General features: G+C 49.6%; 2 protein-coding genes across 2 annotated transcripts in view; one reads left to right on the top strand and one right to left on the bottom strand.

The window, feature by feature from the left end:
• Positions 1–2,690: 2,690 nt before the first annotated feature.
• FZD9 (frizzled class receptor 9) lies at positions 2,691–5,054 on the top strand. The gene has a single exon (XM_024571307.4). The coding sequence runs from the start codon at positions 2,931–2,933 to the stop codon at positions 4,704–4,706; it is 1,776 nt and encodes a 591-aa protein (XP_024427075.2). The 5' UTR covers positions 2,691–2,930; the 3' UTR covers positions 4,707–5,054.
• A 4,807-nt stretch (positions 5,055–9,861) lies between these two features.
• Positions 9,862–20,895, bottom strand: part of BAZ1B (bromodomain adjacent to zinc finger domain 1B) — a 73,157-nt gene continuing 62,123 nt past the window's right edge. Inside the window, exons 14-19 of the mRNA XM_024571328.4 lie at positions 18,544–18,691; positions 17,318–17,465; positions 15,533–15,648; positions 12,704–12,852; positions 11,440–11,543; positions 9,862–11,140 (exon numbers count right to left, since the gene is read on the bottom strand). Of these exons, the coding sequence (XP_024427096.2) occupies positions 10,783–11,140; positions 11,440–11,543; positions 12,704–12,852; positions 15,533–15,648; positions 17,318–17,465; positions 18,544–18,691 (1,023 nt within the window). The 3' untranslated portion in view covers positions 9,862–10,782. The remainder of the gene's footprint in view (positions 11,141–11,439; positions 11,544–12,703; positions 12,853–15,532; positions 15,649–17,317; positions 17,466–18,543; positions 18,692–20,895) is intronic.

The following is a 20,895-nucleotide window of genomic DNA, read 5'->3' as shown; positions in this document are numbered from 1 at the left end:
TGAGACTCCTACTCTGGCTGCCAGCAGAGGGGACAGCTCCAGAGCTCCCACCTCCTGCCAACACTGGGATGTAGGGGCTCAGGAGGCAGGGCCATGCTCTGCGATCACCCCTGCACTGGCACTTACTTGGGGCAAGCTACAGAGAAAATAAAATTCCTCCTCGGTTCCTTGAGTGGCTGCTAGTGTGGAGCAGAAGGGGGGAATGGATAGAGGCTGATGGCCCTTGAGTGCACAAGGGTGGAGAGTGGGTGGGTGAGGCCCCGGGGCCCACAGAGCAGAGCCTCCAGCTCTATCCAGGTGAGGGGCTGCCCCAGGAGATGATGCTGCAGTGCCAGCCAGAGCAGGAGAGAAGGGTCTTCTGAGCTGGGGAGACTGGAGGCATGACGGAGGGACATGTTTCCCTGGAGGAGCTGGGATGGGCAGTGGGCTTGGCAGGGCAAGAAGAGGCAGGTGGGGAAGTTACGCCTTGAAGGGTTTCTGCTGCCACGTCCAGGAGCAAGAGCTTTCACCCTGTGTAATGGGGAGCTGCCACTGGCATTTTGGAAACCAGGTGATCAAAGCCAGGTCCTTTTTCCTGAGCTGCCTCCTTGGGAGGTTCAGTATCTTGCAGCGCCACCTCCCACGGCTCAGGTGAGCTGAGTGTATACTGAGTGCTGGGCACAGTGCCGGCTGAATCTCCACGGATGCCCAATCTCTCGTGTACCCGTGGAGAGCAAGAGGCTGGGTGCATGCCTGCGAAAGAACATCTTTCTTTCCTTTTCCCTTCCTGATTCCAGCACAGCTCTAAGACGGGGTGAGCACTCACTACAGCCACTGCCCTGACTTCTTCTTGAGCCCCCACCACAGGCCAGGCTCTAAGCAGGGTGGTGTTGGCTGAGTTGGGCCAGCTGGGCAGGTGCCCTTCCTCTGGTGGTGTCAGGCTACTTCGTGCAGTGGAAGAGCCTGAATGCCAACCCTGGCCCTTCGTGAGCTCTGTCATCTAGGGCACATGTCTTGAGTTTTCTGAGCCTCAATTTCTCATCTGTAAACTAGGTACAGAATTCCTTGTAGGACTATTTATGAGAGTTAAAAGGTCACTGTCGAATGCCTGGCCTGCGCCTGCTTGGCTCACCGCAGGTCCTCAGTCAGTTTCCTGGGCCCCTGCTGCACAGGTCACCCCTTCAGCCATTCTTCCACTAAGGACCCCTGAGCAGCTGCCAGGCAGACTGGACTTGCTCTGAGTGTACACGCTGAATGAGTCTGAGACTTCCAAGTACTCCTAGGGGGTGAGGACAGATGGGAGGTAGGCAAGGGAGTGGGGACAGCGGTCTCAAAGCAAGTCCTAGACCAGAGCACGGCCCCTTGGATGGCCTGGGGGGTGCTCTTGGGTTTCACCCACAGAGCTACCCAGGAACCATGGAAGATATTGAGCTGAGGTGCTCTGGGAACCTAAGGAGCCCCCACAACCCCAGCTCCTCAGAAACACCGTCCCAACCTGGGTGTGTACAGGTGGGCGGGGTGGGCAGTAAGGGGGCACAATCTCCTACCTCATTCATTTACGGTTAGCTGTCCCAGAAACGCTGGACCATATCCCGGGGGACTCACGGTTACTGCAGGGTGCCCTGCCTTGGTGGTTCCATCTGTGCCATGAGAAGGGCAGTCCTCCCTCTCCCCACGGATTAGGTGCAGCCCACGGAAGCAGCAGGAGGAATAATCTGGTATCATCCTGATAGTGGTGCCGTGAGAAGAGCCTGTACGTGAGGTGCCGCTGCACATCGCCCTTGGCTCTGCAGGCACAGGAAGGAGAACGGGTCTCTCTGGGGCCTGTGGGCTGCTGGTGCAGACAGCACTGAAGAACTGCTGGCTCTCTGGACAGAGAATTCAGAGCAAGCTCTGCACGGAGGGAGCTCAGAGGACAGGAGGGAAGGGGAGACTGGGGTGTTAGAGTCCTGTGGGAAGCAGTTTCTAAGCGGGTCCTGGAGGTGTTGAGGGGTTACCCTAGAGAGCAGGGCCTCCTGGATGATGGGGTAACAACACCTCTGGGAGGGGAGCTCAGGGAATGTAGCGAGGTTGGAAACAGACAATCACAAATGTAACACTTAATAGCTCTATGTCCTTGGACATGTCACTCCTGTCTGAGCCTTTGCTTCCACATCTGGGAAAGGGAGAGCCCAGAAGAGGCTATGAGGTCAGGTGTGCATTGTGACCCATAAGCAGAACATGTGCAAAAAGTGTGTTGTTAATTTTTACAGGATTCCTGGCGGATTCACAGGAAAGAAAACTGCGGTTTACAGAGAACTCAAAGTCACATATAACTATGAAAAGGCAGAGGCAGCACTTGAAGTGTCACTGAGTGCAAGGCCACGGTTTCCCACGCTTGGAAGCTTTAGAAAGGGTCTCCCCACGCAGGATAAGAAGAGACAACTCAGTATGGAGAAGGGGGAATCTCCCGGCTGCCTGTCCTGCCGGGGGGGGGGGGGGGGGGGGAAGATTGGGCAGCAAGGGAAGGGGAATAACGGAGTGTGAGCGAGCAGACGATGTGGTGCTTACAACGTGCCCCATAGGACCGCAGCCCCGGGGTGCCCCGAGGTGGCTGCGGGATGCGGCTCCTTTAAAGCCCGGGCGGGGGCGGGCCCGGCACTTGGAGGACCCGCCCCTAGGCTGGTCCACCCGGCGCCCCACCTCGAGGCTTGTAGCGGCGGCCTCCCGAAGCGGCGGCGGCTCTGGCTCCGCGGCCGCTGGAGTGGCAGCGGCGGTGGCGGCTCCGCGCCTCTTCTCTCTCGGGCGGCTTTCCTGTGCGCTGCTCAGAGCGACCAGCTGCGCCCAGACACACGCGGGTGGCTCGGCGATGGCCCGCGCCCCGCGACGTGGCGGGCCAGCACGGGGGCGCCGGACGGCGCGGCCCGAGTGAGCCGGGGCCGACCTCCCGCCTTCGGCGGGGGCAGCCCGGGATGGCTGTGCGGCCGCTCCGCCCGGCGCTGCTGCTGTGGCAGCTGCTGGCGGCGGGCGGCGCGGCGCTGGAGATCGGCCGCTTCGACCCGGAGCGCGGGCGCGGGCCACCGCCGTGCCAGGCGGTGGAGATCCCCATGTGCCGCGGCATCGGCTACAACCTGACCCGTATGCCCAACCTGCTGGGCCACACGTCGCAAGGCGAGGCAGCCGCCGAGCTGACGGAGTTTGCGCCGCTCGTGCAGTACGGGTGCCACAGCCACCTGCGCTTCTTCCTGTGCTCACTCTACGCGCCCATGTGCACCGACCAGGTCTCGACGCCCATACCCGCTTGCCGGCCCATGTGCGAGCAGGCGCGGCTGCGCTGTGCGCCCATCATGGAGCAGTTCAACTTTGGCTGGCCGGACTCGCTGGACTGCGCCAGGCTGCCCACGCGCAACGACCCCCACGCGCTTTGTATGGAGGCACCCGAGAACGCCACGGCTGGCCCCGCCGAACCCCACAAGGGCCTGGGCATGCTGCCGGTGGCGCCGCGGCCGGCGCGGCCCCCGGGAGACGCAGCCCCGGGCCTGGGCGGCGGCGGCACCTGCGAGAACCCAGAGAAGTTCCAGTACGTAGAGAAGAGCCGCTCCTGCGCGCCGCGCTGCGGGCCGGGTGTCGAGGTGTTCTGGTCGCGGCGTGACAAAGACTTCGCGCTCGTCTGGATGGCCGTGTGGTCAGCGCTGTGCTTTTTCTCCACGGCCTTCACCGTACTCACCTTCCTGCTGGAGCCTCACCGTTTCCAGTACCCGGAGCGACCCATCATTTTCCTGTCCATGTGCTACAACGTCTACTCACTGGCCTTCCTCATCCGCGCAGTGGCCGGGGCCCAGAGCGTAGCCTGTGACCAGGAGGCGGGTGCGCTCTACGTGATCCAGGAGGGCTTAGAGAACACGGGCTGCACCCTCGTCTTTTTGCTGCTCTACTACTTCGGCATGGCCAGCTCGCTGTGGTGGGTTGTGCTGACACTCACCTGGTTCCTGGCAGCCGGCAAGAAATGGGGCCACGAGGCCATTGAGGCCCACGGCAGCTACTTCCACATGGCAGCCTGGGGCCTGCCAGCCCTCAAGACCATCATTATCCTGACTCTGCGCAAGGTGGCAGGGGACGAGCTGACTGGGCTCTGCTACGTGGCCAGCATGGATGCGGCTGCCCTCACAGGCTTCGTGCTGGTGCCCCTCTCCTGCTACTTGGTGCTGGGCACCAGCTTCCTCCTGACTGGCTTCGTGGCCCTCTTCCACATCCGCAAGATCATGAAGACAGGCGGAACCAACACAGAGAAGCTGGAGAAGCTCATGGTCAAGATCGGGGTCTTCTCCATCCTCTACACGGTGCCAGCCACATGCGTCATTGTGTGCTACGTCTATGAGCGCCTCAACATGGACTTCTGGCGCCTTCGGGCTACAGAGCAGCCGTGTTCCCCAGCCAGCATGCCTGGCGGCCGGAGGGACTGCTCGCTGCAAGGGGGCTCAGTGCCCACCGTGGCTGTCTTCATGCTCAAAATCTTCATGTCGCTGGTGGTGGGCATCACCAGCGGTGTCTGGGTATGGAGCTCCAAGACTTTCCAGACCTGGCAGAGCCTATGCCACCGCAAGATGGCAGCTGGCCGGGCCCGTGCGAAGGCCTGCCGGGCCCCGGGGGGCTATGGCCGTGGCACGCACTGCCACTATAAGGCCCCCACCGTGGTCTTGCACATGACTAAGACGGACCCATCTCTGGAGAACCCCACACACCTCTAGGTACACAGGCCTGCACAGGGCGGCTATTGCCCCCTCCTACACACACCCTCCGGAGGAGACAGCTGACTAGCAGCTGCCCAGCTGTCAAGGTCAGGCAAGTGAGTGCAAGGGGGCCAAGGACCAGGGTGGGGAGACTCTCCTTCAACCCTCGCGTGTGAGGTCCTAATGAGGCTCACTCCCCTATGGCCTAGTGCAGGGGGTGGGCCTGGCTGAGTCTCCACGGCCTCCTGGGGGAGCATGTGGAGAGGGGGCAGAAGGGGGCATGGTCCAGGCGGGAGTTTATTTAATGATGTAATTTATTGTTGAGTTTCTCTGGAAGCTGTGACTGGAATAAACCCCCTTGTGGCACCCTGAGTCCTCTCTGGCCTGGGAAGGGGGAAGGTAGGAGGGTGGGTGCTCTGCAGGAGTCTCCTGGTGAGCAGAGCTAGGGTGGGTGCTGGGCTCATCCCGCTGGCCCTGTTCTCTGGCTCCCCACCAATCAGGAGAACGTACCCCATGGAACAGCTGTTTTGCTGGAGTCCCAGATTCTGTGTGTGTGTGTGTGTGTTTCCCTTTTGCCTGTCTTTGCTCCTTTTGGCAACCCGTTTGCCTGCCTCTGAGGCCTGGGCTCCTGCTTCCCAAAGTGAGACCAGAACGCCTGCCAGGATGCTCAGGGAACCCCCTGGGATGCCACTCCCACCTCTGGCCCTGAAGAGTCTAGCCTGTTCCGGGCTGTGGGTAAGTCTTCCTTTTCTCAGACTCTGCTTTCCTTGTTTGTGTAGAAAATGAGGGCATCAGCCTCTGTTTCTCTCAGAGGTTCAGGACCTGCTCCTACTGCCTCTTGTAGCCCAGCCAGCTATCTCCTCCCTGGGGCCTGAGGCTAGACTCTGACCACCCTCATTGCCTTCAAAGATTGTCAGTGCTCCCGTGCCACTCACTGGGGCTCCAGTCAGTGCATCCCACCCCACCCGTCATCTCTCTGGGTGCAGCAGAGATGTGTCTGGACTGGTATCGGGGCACCTTGGTAGCAAGACGTAGGCATAGAGATGGGATCCCCCGGGTATCGTGGGTGTTGGGCCCCCAGCTCCTAAGGGGCTGTGAAGAGATCTGAGGCGCTGGGAGCGGCAATGAGTAATGTGGCAGGGGTATGTATGGACCCCGGGGCATCTCACAGACTCCTGTGCTGAAAGGTAAGAAAAGGTGTGTGTGTTTCTGTGTCCCAGGTCCCAGAGACCCCCCTCAGCTTGGGGTCAGACTCCAGGGCCCTATCTTGGCCTCAGTTTTAGACACTGTGACTCCAGCAAGATGAAGGTCTTGATACTGTCTGTCCCTGGGTGTGTTAAGACACACCGCGGTCACTGCCAGGAGACCCCAGGGATCCAGGAACCTGGCCAGCCTCACCTTAGAGCCAAGTGGAGGCCCGAGGTCAACTGCTTCATTTCACTGCTAGGGCTCAGCCCCCAAACCCAGGGCCTCTCAGGCCAGAGCTCTCACCCTGCTCCAACCACACATCTCAAAGAAACTAAAAACAACAGTTGTGTCAATGTCTTAGAAGACAGCTAGCTAGCTCCATCAGCTGAGAGGGGTTTGGGGCTGTCCCTCATCACCAGACACAGTACTGGCTGCTGGGGGAATTTTGCAACCCCTGTGCCTTTGCTTCTGCGTGTCCTATGTGTGGCCTACTCCCCGTCCAATCTCTCCCTTCTCACGGAGTACACAGCTGGTCCCCGTGCCTTCTTTGACCAATGCAGCCAAGTGGCCGTAACACCTTGTAACTCTCCCTATGAGGGGTCCCTGAATGAGACAAGATGAGCTTATTAAAGGTGACAGGGACCCAAGTTCAGAGTGGGAGGGGCGGTGGCTGCACCAAGCTGGGCTGATAGGCCATGTGCGCAGGGAGTGGAGCTGAAGTGCTCAGGCCTGCAGAGGGCTGGGGCAGCTAGAGCGAAAGGAGAGGATTCAGCAGGTGAGAAGAGAAAGGCAAGTGTGTACTGGCAGAGGGTTAGCGTTATTGTGGCACCAGTTCTCCCTATTCCTTGCCAATCGCTGGACAAGGGAGGGGTGGTCCTTGGCTATGTCCCACTCGGCAGAAACCAGACTGGCCTCCAGAACTGGGAGGGGGTGGGGGTCGTGGGGGAAGTGCAATGGGACTCTGTCTGCTTTGAGGCTGAGATGGTTCACTTGGGAAGGAGGGTGGACCTTGCTTGCCAAGGCTTCTCAGCACTGGAAGACACTATGGAAATGTCCCAGACCCTAGAGGAGAAGGACGAAGGAAACATTCACTGAAGACCTTTTACCGAAGTCCTCAATTTGGTCCTCCTCTCCCCACTTCACAGACAGCGGCAAGTGGAGGACTTGGCTGGCTCCAGGTCAGAGCCAGGGTGTCTGCAGCCTCCAGAGCTTTTGTGACTTCCGCTACCACTGCCACTACCACTCCTCCCAGGGGCAACAGTAGACGTTGTAACCTGGGGTGGTTTTGTCCAGAGAAGCCCCTCCCAAAGCAGTATCTCCCCCCACCCCTACAAAATTCCAGAGTGCCCCCCTCCCCCAAATGCCTCAGAAACCAACACCTGCTAGCCTGTGCATTATGTGCCTCCAGCCCCTACGCTCAGTGGCTCTGGTGGCTCAGCAGGTGGGTCTTGGAGCATCGCAGCACGTCACTGTGCACATATCCACAGTCAGAACTCCTAAGTGGGAGGGCCTGAGTTAAGGGAACTTCTCAGTAGGTTTTAGTTCCCGGAAACAATCCAAAGTCCGCAGGAGTCCGGACTGAGGTCAGACTGAGGTGAGGCCCCAGGGGCATCAGTAGCCACTGTCAGTCCTACCCTCAGAAAGCTCCAGGATTCTGGGGCAATCCTGGGTGTGAAAAGGCCTGAAGGCCCTAGGTGGCAGTGGTAATGGAAGCAGTAACAAGGGCAACCATCTCTTTCTACCTTGCTTGAGTTTTCTCACCCCCACCACGGAGACCCTGGTTCCCTGGCAAGCTGTAGACGCTCACTGCCCAAACGGCGGCTTTGGAATCCAGACACCACCTCACTGCCACCCCTGCAGTGCCTGGTCTCCAGAGGAAAAAGCAGGATGAGGGAGAGGGCTTCGCTGGTTCTCGGAAGTAATGATTCAGACCTGTCTTCCAAAAGTTCTAGCCTCCATTTGTAGCAGTCAACCAAAATCAGGTGGTCCCCCACGGCCACACCACTGGAGGAGTAGGGAGGAATGGGGCTGAGATGCTGGACAGGACTGGGACACAGACCCTGGATGAAGTCACATGGCCCCACAGGCACTGTCCTAGTGTGGCCTAAGGAACCTACCCAAGGAACAGGTCTGCGAACTTACGAGCTGGGAGTCCAACGGTGTGTAGAAAATGCTGAAGTAGCACCCTCCTTTACCCAGAACCTTAGGGCAGATCAAATCCAACTTGACCTTGGGGCAAACTGCTTCCTCCCCTGTGCGACTGAAAACCCCGGAGTACTCAGTGCAGGCCTGGCTCCAAGCCCACGTTCAGCAAGGCCACACAGCGAGTCAGTGGCAGGAGCCGCACCCAGGGTTTCGGTGCCTCCTCAAACTTCTTCCCACTTTACCACATGCTGCCCCTGGTTCCGTTGGTCAGCAACCGACAGTTTCCCTTCTCAGTAAACGGGGTCACGCAGTGGGCTCTACAAAATCTTTGAACTCCACAGACAAGCCGCCACCCAGCACTTTCCTACTCGAAATCAACCACTCAGACTTTATAAGAAGTCCCAGCATAAAAAATGAATGAAGGCATAAAGAAAACAAGATTGGCTATGTGGTAGAATTGTTAAAGCTATATACATGACAATTTGTTATACTTTCACTCTTTTTGTGTAGTCTGAAATTTTCCTTGAAAGTGTTTTAAAATGTCAGGAGTTTCCCCAAAATTAACTGAAGTAGTACATAAATTTCCACAGTGAAGTCTTAAAAAATGCTTCCCCTCTTAGAAATTGCAAATGAAACTCGGGGGGTTTCAGACAGAGACAAGGGTAGGAGAAACCTGAAGGTCCTATTTTGGTGCCCAGGGCATCGGAAATGTGTCCTGAGGCAAGGAAGTCAGAAGCTGGATCTAATCTGTGGCTAAAAAGACTAAGTCAGGGGTCCTCTCGATGCCGAGGACAAACTGGTTCCAAGAGTCAACAGGAAAACAGTGCTCGGGACTACGTACTACCCACTACCGCCTGCAGAAAGAAAGATTCACCAGAACTGTTTCTTCTTTATAAACACAAGTACATAATGTTTATTTGAAATTCCAATTTATTACAAGTTCACCCCTCAATGGGGCCCTTCCTCCTTAAAGACAATTAAAAAACAATTCAGGTGTCACTAAAGTGGGAACACAGGATTCTTACTGTTAACAAGAACAGGCTGGCTCTAGGGTAAGAGGCAGGAAAAGGTGTCGGTGGCTGGGATTATGAAACTGTCATGTCAGTGCTAATTCCAAGCCTGTGAGAGAGGGGACGGTAAACCTATCCACCAGCCACTGGAGCAAATCCCCAAAGTCCTTGAATGAAGAGGACGGGAGAGACAGGGACCACACCTTAAAAGTTTAATACTAAGAGGCTTTATTCTCAAGTTCTATAAGTTGCAATCCCCTTGGTGGAATTCTTTTCCCTTAATTTAAATAGGTACAGAAGAACCTAAGTTCTCAAAATTTCCAAATTCAAAGTTGATAAAAAAGAAAATTAAACCCTGTTTTGCATTGTTATCAAAATCTTTCATAAAAGGGAAAGAAGACTACAAAGTTTTGCCTAAATGTAACTACTAGCGCTAGTCATTGGGGGGAGGGACTGTCTAACTTCCCTTCCCGCCCCTCCTCCCAATGACACCACTGAAAGATCCAGGTTCTCAGGGAGTAGAGTCTGAGGCCAGAAAAGGCCTAGGAAGAGGGCGGTGCGGATGGATATGGAGGAGGGGGAAATAGCCACAGGGGCAGGCAAGGGGGTGCCCGCGCCCCCACCAGGTCACATTGATTGCTATGATGAACCTCCAACCCACTTCTCTAAAGGAGAGAACGTGGGCTGAGGGAGGAGATGGGGCAAAGGAAAGCAAACACATTATCATATAAATTGTACTGTACATGTGCCAAAGCAAGATGACAGAAATATTTTACAAGATGTTCTTTATACAATATCACTGCTGAAACAAGCAACTTTTAATAACTAGAAAAGTCGATTTTAAAAAAATTAAACATTTCAATTCTTCCTGCTTTTCTTCTGCTCCCCTAAGAGCTTGTCTGGTATGTGGGTGGGCTGGGCTCCAACACCCCTCTAGCCAGACCCATCAAAGTAAAGATTATATGCATGATTATAAGCAGGACTCCAGTCTCTAAGTGAAGTGCCTTAGTTTTGTTTGTTTGTTTGAGAGGGTGGGGTGGGGTGGGGTGGGAATGGAAAGAGAGTTGTCACAAAGAAGGGGAAGGGTACTCAGGAATGGCTCCAGGACATGTCCCTTTACTCTGCCAAGATCAACTCAAAAGAGCACAACTGTTTCATGATGCTGGTGAATACAGAATTCTGTATGGCACTCACTGATACCGTCACCTGAGAGGGAGAGGGAGGAAGAGACAGAGCATGGGCATAAAGAAACAAGGCTGTATATAAATATAGATTTTTAAAAATCAACACCACCTCCCTAACTGGGCCTGATTACACTTGCTCCTTCTATGAAATACAGTAATCCCGCCCCTGCAGACCAGAGGGCTTGGCACTATTGTGGTGGCCAAAGTGGAAGAGACCTTAGGAAAGAAGAAAGGAAAGAAATTGGGTTCAAACCCTTGGGCTCTTCCTGGAAACTCTCAGGAAGGGGGAGGGGGAGTTTAAGGCCATCTACCACCCATAATATTTCTAGGCAGAGACCACCAACACAGTATGACACTCTCCAAAGAGCTCTGCTTGATTAAGGCCCTACGGAGAGTTTTAGAAAAACCACGAACTTGGGATGACAGGAATTTCTGGACTCCCTGTGATGTCTTCCTCTCTTCCACATTCTTCTCCATCTTCCTTTCTCACCTCCCTTCCACTCTTCCCTTGCTCTCCCTTTATTCCCCCAACATCAGCTCCCTCTCCCTTACCAGGGCCCCGCCTTTCTATTTCTTCTGTCTTCGTCCCCTGGACTGTCCAATGGTCTCTGGCTCACTGTCCCCTTCATCTTCAGCAAACCGATCAGGAAACTTCTTGCGTTTCCTACGGACATAGGGGTGGCCAGGCAGGTGTTTATGCAACAGAGCCACCAGACACTGTTCTGTCTTTACCATGCAGTTCAGCACATGGCTGCCTCGGCAGTTGTACAGCTCAGCATTAGTAAACACTTGCTTCATGTCAGTAAGAAACTCCTGCACAGAGCGGTAGCTCCCACAGGAACATTTGTTCTGCATTGTCTGGAAGTCCATGGGGTGGGTGATCACATCATAGTAGTCCTCGGCCTCATCTCTGGTCACAGGCTCTCTGTGGAGAAGAACCAAATGGAGTTATCAGCACAGCCTTGAATACAACAGACAAACTTTGCTGTTAAACCATCAGCCACAGAAGGCCCACCCCTGCTGAGATCAGCCAGCTGGCAGGCACAGAGAAGGTGTGCTCACCACGTACTAAGAGCTGTCTCTACTGGGTTGGAACGCTAATCCCCTGCCACTGAGACAGGTCTTGAAAAGAAAAGATCAGGTTAGTTCCTCGGGGTTCAAACAAGCACTCCCTCAGCTGCTAGGTCGGTCCTACTCCTCTGTGCTTGGAAGCACAAAGCTCACCTGAAGGGCCAGCTGAAACGGTACTTCACAATCTTGTTGAGGATCTCTTCACACTTCTGCAACTCCAGGCTTTGCCTCCGAGAGGTCCGCTTGGTCTGAAGCACCTGGTGCCAAAGGAAGAAGGTATGTTATTACAGTTCCAAAAGGAGAAGAGTGGACAAAGCAGAAAATGTGTATGTCTGCTTTAAACAGAGAATGAAAGAGTTCAACAATTCTTGGAGCAGACAGAGTCAAAATCATCTGACATTCGAGTCAGAAAACCCTCTCGGCCAGAGAATGGGCATCTTGCCTGGTAGACAGTGATCAAAGAGGCAGAGGGCAGGCAGCAGTTGCCGTATTACAGCAGTCCTGATGGAGGGCAGCTAGAGAAGGCCACTGTCAACAGGATGCTAGCCCACTGAGAGCAGATGGGCCTGGGACTGTGGAAACACAGTGGTTGGGTATAAGCTAGCAACTGCAGAGAGCCAGAGGGGTTATGGAGACCACTGGCAGACAACTTTGTGGGAGTAGATAGTCTCAGGGAAGAAAAGAAGAGGTACAATGCTTTTCCTATGCTCTCCTGCTAGAGGCATGTGGGAGCTAAGTGACTAAGGAGAAAAGAGGTGGGGCCTCCCTCCCAGGTAGCCATTAACACGCTGTGACTCGAAGCAGAAGGAGCCACAGAGTTGAAGGGGTTAGGGCTAAGCAAGTAGGAAAATCTCTCAATGCCCTCTGAGCTTGCTTTATGCCCCTGTAATAGTTTGCTTTATGCCCCCAGCCCACCCCAATCCCAATTGGACCCGTTGAAACAAAGTTTTCAGAGGCCTCTTTTTGTTCTTTAAAGCTCAAGTGAAATCTAAAACAAAACTACTAAAATCACATTGGCTGAGGAGCAGAGGGGAGGGTAATGTCCCTCCCGTAACAACTGCCAGCAAAAGACCAGTGAGTAAATGAGGCTCCAACATTGCTGACATTCCCACAATGGAGACCCAGCCCCCTTTGAGCCACTGGAGACACATGGATACTATTTTAAAATCCTTAACAAGTCACAGGCTGCCTGTTAAGTAAAGGAGACAATGTTTGCAGGCTACAGCAGGGGAATGCCGGACATAGTTGTTCCTGGAGGGCCTGCTGCCTCCGTCTGCTACAGGCCCACCCATCAGCCTCCAAAGTTAGGGAGGAAGGAGGAGAGGGGGAGGCTCCCACCTGTTGCCCGATGAATTCCTAATGCTGGAGCAGGGCATAAGAAACAAACATTAGAGGCAGAATGATAAATAATTCTTACCAGCTCATCAACCTCAGCGTCATCCACAGGTGGTGCCTTTGGCCGAGACCTCCTGGTAGAAGGATGTGGCTTCTTGGCTGGTCGTCGGCCTGGCCTTACCACAGTGGGCATGATACCCTGCTTGCCTCGGATAGTCTTTCGAGGTCTCACTGAAATAAAAAATACAGATTCAGAGGAGAAAAACCGAGGATAAAGGGAGCATGTTATGGAATGGGGAGATAATCTGGATAACCAACAATGGCTTCCCTGGGTTACATGGTGCTGTTTGCTAATATCTCTCTTGCCCTACCTAATAGAACCTCTTAAAGGTGGCAGTAGGTGAAAATGGACACCTTTCATAAGCCGCCAAAGACCTTTTAAGAGCTGCTTCAGAAGGTCAGTTCCTTCCGTTCTTCTATCCCCTGGCCCCACCCTGTCCAGGTACTCCTGGGATCAAGGTCCTTGAAGGAGTCAACTGTAAACTGACTCACCGAGGAGAGGACATTGGCTACAGGTCTGCCTGGAATTCCTACAGGCCACACTCAGCCTGAAAGAGTACAATGTATTTTACATCTGAGATGAAATCTGACTATAGAAGAGGTCCTGCTTTATAATTCCCAGTATATCCTAAATTCACCAACACAATCTTCTCAGAGAAAAGCTGATACTTATGTGAAGTACTTATGCCAAGCCTTCCTCACTGAATACAATTTAGGGATAGCCCCAGTCTTGCTTTCTTGCATTTCTGAAAACCACAGACAGTCGGCTAGGCTACTTCCATTAAGAACCCTGCCCAGGATCCCCAAAGAAAGAAAAAATACAAAAGCACCCAAGACTAACTGTGTCACAGGTTTACAACAGGTGCTCAAGTCACACAAACCAACATTCCTCAATATCTCCTTGGGGAGCAATGCTCCACAAGGATTAGCTCAAGGTTTCTCCATTGAACACATTTCCCTGGAAAGCAAGGAGGTGACATCTGGACAAAGACAGGGGCATACAGAGGCAGTGATACCAAGAATAAGCTGTTTTATATTCTACTTCTAGACCATGATATAGCCCTTTGTCGGCTATTTCAGGATCTCAAGCTCAAGACTAGGTTAGGAATAGAGAGTAAGAAGCTGATACCAAGGATAAAACTTGGGATGCTCGAGACAGCCACCAACCCAAGGACTTGTGCTGAACTAGGGAACCACATCTTTGGTGGCCTAAAAGGTAAAATAGACCAAAAAAACTCTAAAGTACCAAATATCCTTTTGGCAGACAAAGCCCTGAAACCTGGAAAGAAAACAATTCCTTGGAAAGAGAGCAACAACTCAGAAGTGGAAAGCAATCTTTAGTTTGAAAATAAACAAAAGCAATACACTGCTATATTCAGAATCTGTTCCCAGATAAACGTGCACTGAGTCACAATGCTCGGCCAGTAGATGCTGGTCTTTTTGTAATGTAAGTTTAATGGACTGCTTGTCCTCTCACCCTATATAACTGGAAAATCATGCCTAGGGAATAAACAAAAGAAACCCAATAGGAATGGGTGAAATTGAGGTGTCCCAACTTAAAAGCCTGCCGGACTGGAGAGACGGGAGCAGGTGTGCATGTCCAAAGCCCTCACGTTTGGCAGCATTACTGCAGTCAGAGACCGATCATGCCAAACATCCACTCTCTCCTCACACAAACCCAATCACGCAGAGGGCTATGATCCTGGGAATCAGACCATCTCTTCAAGAGCTCATCAAAATTTTGATCTGTGGTCTTTTTTTCTACTAACCTACAAAGAAGGGTATGTATTAGAAAGAGGGAGGCTGTTCAAATGGTAAACTGGAGAACTTTAGGTTTAACCATGAAAATAACAAGGCTCTTAAAGACTCACACAAAATAAACATGAGAGAATAAGAGTCAATGAGGTGAGCATAAATGATGAGGCCTTTTTCTCCCCCTCCTGGCACCTAGTGTGAAACAGATCTGAACCTTCCTAACAACGTTAGGCCTAAACCATGAAAAACCAGTCTTCTCTCTGCAAGCTAGCACGGCTGTGGTCCTGCATACTGCACGAAAGAGAAAAACCCTGTAACCAGAGAAATATAACTTCTCTGAAAGCATAACTACACCAGAGGGCGAAAGAACCGTTAGGGGATGACGATGGTCCTTAGACCGTTTTTACCCATTGTCCCCAGCCACTGAGAGGTTCAGAACCAGAACACCTGTCACAAACATACTTGGGACCTTGAATTCCATTAAATCTTGGATCAAGTAAATCTGCCATGAACTGATGTTCTTAAGATCAAGCTACCCAATCCTAATACCTTCCTAACAGGAATCAAGCTACCTTCCTAATAGGAAGGCAGTTAAATGGCGTCTTGAAAACCCTTTTAAAACCGTGGCAGTGGCCCTGACTGTTGTGAATCAGTGGGTTGAGTGATGGCCTATCAACCAAAAGGTTGCCAGTTTGATTCCCAGTTAAGCCTGGGTGTGGGCCAGGCCCCTGGTTGGGGGCATGTAAGAGGCAACCAATCAATGATTCTCTGGCACATTCATGTTTCTCTCCCTTTCTCCTTCCTTTCCCCTCTCTCTAAAACACAAATAAAAGTTAAAAAAAAAAAAAAAAGACATAAAGGAAAATCTACATGTTCCCCCAAAAGACAGGATATTCTGTGAACTTTTTATAAACACATACATACATACATACATAAAATAAAGCCATGGCAGTGAAGTCACCCCAGCAGCCACAACATAGGAGAAAAGGAAGAAGGCACCATAGCGACAATGACTACCCACTGGCAGCTGACCCAGTCTTTCCAAGTCGGCCTAGAAGTCTATGAAGTTAACTATGAAGGCAAACTAAATACTTACATCGCAAACCAGCCACCTCATAATCTTCTTCCTCTTCCTCCTCTTCCTCCTCTTCTTCCTCTTCTTCACTCTCATCATCTTCGCTGTCTTCAGAGGCAGACTCTTCAGTATAATTCCTGTGAGGGGGGAAGAGCACGTAGGGAATGTGGTTCTAGGCCAAAGTGTGCCTAGGGGTATAAAGCCCCATGGGGATCCCAGCAACTTTCTCCTCTCCACACACTACAAAGATCTGATAATGAGGGGAGGGAAACTGAATCTAGGCCAGGACACAGGAAAGAGAATAAAAACCTAAACTTCAACTGCATGCCTCCTCCACCAGGCCCCAAATGCTTTGGATGAGATACCAATGGAAACAGAAATCAAGAGCAAAATGCAACCCCTATCCGTCCCCACACAAAACAATACAAAACTCTATTCCTTTTATCTCGCAAAGACAGCCAGATAACGTAACATTTAAGGTATTAAAATGTGTCCCCATCTCTGGGGTAGACTGAAAGAATAAAAGCCCAGACAGGTGTTACTCCACCTTGATGGCCCCCTTCCAGGAGCTGAAACAGCTTGCAGATGACCATAACATCAAAGCAATGGTAATCCCAGCTCAGAACAGCTGGTCCAAAGCCCCACCATTTCAGAATAGCATGCCTCATCTCTCTAAGTGTAGCTGGAATGGAGTGAGAAATAACCAAGTAATACTGTTAGGTGGGGTCAGGATCAAACAGTTCTGCCCTTTCAAAGAGAGACCAAGCCAGAATGCCTATAAGCTGCCCTTTTACAACCTCAAATTTCAACGTGGAAAACAACAGTACTAACTTGGCAAATATCAGGCTTCTCATTTTTACAAAGCCCTGTGTTTGGTCATATTGGGATTAGGCTGAGTAACAAAGTACCACCTCTACTCACAGGGCACTAACAATCTCATAGGAAGACAGGTATAAAACGAATCATAAAGGCAAAATGCAGCAAAATACTGTTTTAGAGATTGAACACCCAACTGGAACACAGAAGAGGAACAATTCATTCTAAGGATACAAGGACAATTCAAAAGAGCATGAAATTTTTGGTAGTTTACCCAGTAAAATGAGGGACTTCTGGGAAGAGAGAATATTCCCCACTGGGAGGAAAGCACAAGAGACAAAGACGCACAATGAATAGTCTGTCACAAGCACACAAATATGGGAAGAAGGGCTCATAAAAACATGCCAGTATTGTACACTAAGAGCCTTTTGTAAACCACCCTGGTATCAACCACAAAAGCTGGAAAGCTAAGAGGGTAAAGATAGGAGGTAAGGAGTTGAGAAGCGACTGAAGGAGACAAGGTGAGAGATGTAGGAGGGCCAATGACAACAGGGACCTTGCAGAATGAACAGCAGATTGATTCCTAAGACATCTGGACACTGACTGATAACATCTGGCAAATAAACGACTATGGAAGGGGACAAAGAGGAAGACGTCCAAGTGACACCCAAATTCTAATCACTACAAGGAAGGAAAGTAACAGGTCTGGGTAAGGAAGATAATAAGGAGTTGTCAGGATTTGGTGGTTGCAAACTGGAAGCAGGGGGCAGAGGTATGGTCAGGAAGACAGAGAACATAGTAGTGGAAACTACGAATGTCAGTATTAAGCTAAAATTAAATCAGAGTTCCTACTTTAATACCTTAAAAATGGTCACATGCTCTATTCTCAACAGATGAACTTAAAGTTCCTCAGAATCATTCAGTTTGAATAAATGAAGCATAATTACAATAGCTATTTATTCATTTATTTGTTTTTAAAAGAATTCTCACCTGCCACGGGAGTTGCGCCTGGCAGTAGCAGGCTGGCAGGCTGGGCACTGCCACTCACCATCTGGTACTTCATAGAGGGCAGGCCTCAGACAAAACAGGTGGAAGGCTTTATTACACTCATCACACAAGATCAGTTTGTCATCCTCACCTGCAAAGAGATAAACTTGTATAAGACTATCAGGAACATGCAACAGTCAACGAGTTGTAAGAAAGAGCCGCTCACCCTCAATTAGCACCATGGAAGAACAAACATTCTAGTATAGTGCTACCCCATATCTTTTTAAAATGCAGTAATTTTCTGAAAAGAAGTATTTCACAAATTAGTATGTAGGTAATTTAGGGCTTAGGTCTTCTGACTTATATCCCAAAGTCTATCTAGCACTAGGACAGGACCGTTAACATTTACTAAGAGGCAGCAAAAACCAAGCAAGGCAATAGCAGGAAACTTTGCTGCTCCTTTCCCACTAAGAAATGACTCCCCATGAAGTATTACATTTTATGCCCTTCCTTCTCCTGGACCCCCCTAAACACGTCCCAACTCATACCTGGTACTTTTCCCTTCTAACACTCAAGTTTCCCTACATTTGAAAATACACTGAACCAACCTGACATGGTCATTTCTCCTCCCAAACCTTTACTCTTTTATAGCAACTGAATGACTTTACATAATAGGCCTTTTCATACTTGGAAATTAAATTCTTGCTAAAATCACAAAACAGTTTTAGCCACTGAAAAGTTAATCACCAGGGAAGGCTTTTAGCCATGAAGTTCCTTTTACACATATGGACTCTGAAAGCTCTCAGCATTAAACAGTTCCCAAATGCCTGTCTATAGAACTCAGTGCTGAAACACCCAAACCTGAATATTCTTCACAAGGTACAATGTACAAGTACTGCCCTCTGGTGGTAGCACCCGTCTTACTTCACAGATAATAAAAGGGATTAAAATGTTTAGTTAACTAATTTTGTTTCCTGTATAACAAACATTTAAAGATTGGAAACATCAACTGCTCTTAGTTTATACTCAAAACTGAGGAACAGAGGGCCTGCTGTGACTTGCGGGCATGTGACTTTAGTATAGCATTTTGCAGACCTCCAGAAGATAAAATCTGTCCCACCACATTAAAAACCTGTGTATGCACAATTCTTTAGGGGAGAAAAGATCTGGGGAATGGAAATCCTAGGCCCTAATACACATTCAGATAAGCAACATTGACGTAAATATACCTTTCTTTCGACAAACTTTGCATCTGGCATTTTCTGCTGACATATCCCACTTGATACAGGCATCCAGCATTCCAAGCAGAACATGCATTCTGGAAAAGGTCTGAGCTTCACGGATTGCTGTCTTCCATTTTTCTAGAGCAGATGCAACCTAAACAGAGACCAAATCAGGCCAGCATTACCACAGTGACCTCAAAGACATGGATTTTTCACATAATACTGATAGAGTATGCATTGAAAGAAGACTAGGAATAGGTAAAGATACAAGAGAATTCTGAGTATGTTTTACCTCATAGAGCTCCTCCTATCTCATTTATCTTATAGAAGAAATCAAAGCTCTACGGAGGTGAAAACAATGTGCCAAAGGTCACACAAAGAATTAAAGGAGGGAAATAACTAAAGACACATCTGTTCTAGTGAAAACTATTTCAAGATTCAGTATCATTTAAAGGCAGGAACCCTTATATTGTGCAAATGCTGATATACAATAGTCCCATAGCTAATAAAACTGTGGTTAACAAGATTATTAGTTTCTGCACTAATACATGCCACAATCCTAAATAATATTTAAAAATCCTACTGGGTTGGCCAAAAAGTTCATTTAGTTTTTTTCCATAAAGTGAAAGGCACATTGTTCATTTTCACCGTAACTTTATTAATTTGGTATTTTGAGTATGTCAGTTATCTTCCACATGGTGTAATATTGATTGTTCTCAATTAATGTCTCAATTTGAGTGCTATCAACTTCAACTGGTCTACCCAACCATGGAGCATCATCCAGGGAGATCTCCAGCATGAAATTTTGCAAACCACTTTTGACACGTTCCATCAGTCACAGCACCGTCTCCATACACTGCACAAATCTTTTTTTTGCATTTCAGTTGTGTTTTTACCTTTCTTAAAACAATAAAGTGTAATATGCCAAAAATGTTGCTTATTTTCTTCCACCTTCCAATATTACAATGGCCACACAAAAATCTACCAATTTTGATGTTATTTGTAAATACACACTGATTATGACAGCTGTCACAAATACAATCTAACAAAATTGTTTTGAGTGAAGTTAAGGACAAGTAAATAACAGGAACTACTATAAAGGACACACGGACAAAACCAAGGGGGAGGGTGGAGGTGGGGGGAGGGAGGTGGGTTCAGCTGGGGTGGAGGGATGGGGAGAAAAGGCATACAACTGTAATTGAATAACAATAAAAATTTTAAAAAATAATAAAAATATATATATATTTAGAGTAATCATAATAAACATGCACAATATCCACATTCAGGAGAATAATAAAAAAAAAAAGGACAACTAAATACTACTAGAGTCACCTTACAGAAAAAAAACAAACGAACTTTTTGGCCAACAAAGTACTCTATACACTTAATAAGTATGAAGTACTGACACAAAATATTCCTTGTAAATTTATCATCAATTTCTAAGTTAAATGAAAATTTCAAAGTCCCAGGAGTTAGCATGATTTCATTCCGGGCGGGTAACCCTCAGCATAACCTGCACCGCCTCCTCCCATGACCATACATTGCAAATTAATTTAGATTCAGCGAAGCAAAACCTAGTGAAGTGGTAGAAAATGTAATCTGGAGTTTTGATGATAAACACAACCCTCCCTCCTATAAAATATACACTCTCAGGAGGAACAGAAATGCCATCTTAAAATAATTCATTTACTTGTATTACCACTTCTTGCCTAAATGATTAGGCAAACATCTACATAAAGAAAGGCTAACTTGGGGGCATTATATTCAGAAAATACAACTGAGATGGACAAGGTAAAGCTAAGACAGTTCACCAGAAGCTGCGAGACTAGGTAGGTTACCTTAGTATCATCAGCCTTGCGGAGGTCATATTGCTTGACTCAGTAATGACTAAACTAAAGCAGGTTAGCAATCCTGCTACTTTTACAACTCTAGCTAGTTCAAGCTAACTGACAACACCACTGCTGGACTTCACTGCCCTGCCCTAGGCAAAGAGGTCTATTTTAAGTAATACAGTCTTCCTCCTATAGGAAAGGCCAGTTATTCTGGAAGGCCACAGGCTTTAAAACAAAGCTGCTGAGGGACAAAGATAGTCCAGCCACTTCTGAAGCTGTTGCGTGAGGGAGAAAAACTAATGCTGTCCTTTCTCTTTCCTACAGAAATAGAGAACGACAGAGAGACTTGCAGGTATACATTTATGAATAGCAAGGATAATTTAAACACATCAAAAAAATCTATTTAAGAGGCTGCTAAAGTTCTAGTGGACATTGACTCATTCCTTACTCCAACCTCTGACTGCAGATATTTCAATATCTGCTTTCGAAACACAGCACAATTTTCTTCCTTCCCTCTTCAGAGCTG

Source organism: Desmodus rotundus, chromosome 1 (genome assembly GCF_022682495.2).
Source record: "Desmodus rotundus isolate HL8 chromosome 1, HLdesRot8A.1, whole genome shotgun sequence".
Lineage (NCBI taxonomy): Eukaryota > Metazoa > Chordata > Mammalia > Chiroptera > Phyllostomidae > Desmodus > Desmodus rotundus.
The sequence above is the reverse complement of the archived record's forward strand: the minus strand, read 5'-3'. Positions and strand labels throughout refer to the sequence as shown.

What these genes read in the sequence shown, in the direction of transcription:
- FZD9 (XM_024571307.4), top strand. Translation starts at nt 2,931, where the DNA reads ATGGCTGTGCGGCCGCTCCGCCCGGCGCTGCTGCTGTGGCAGCTGCTG.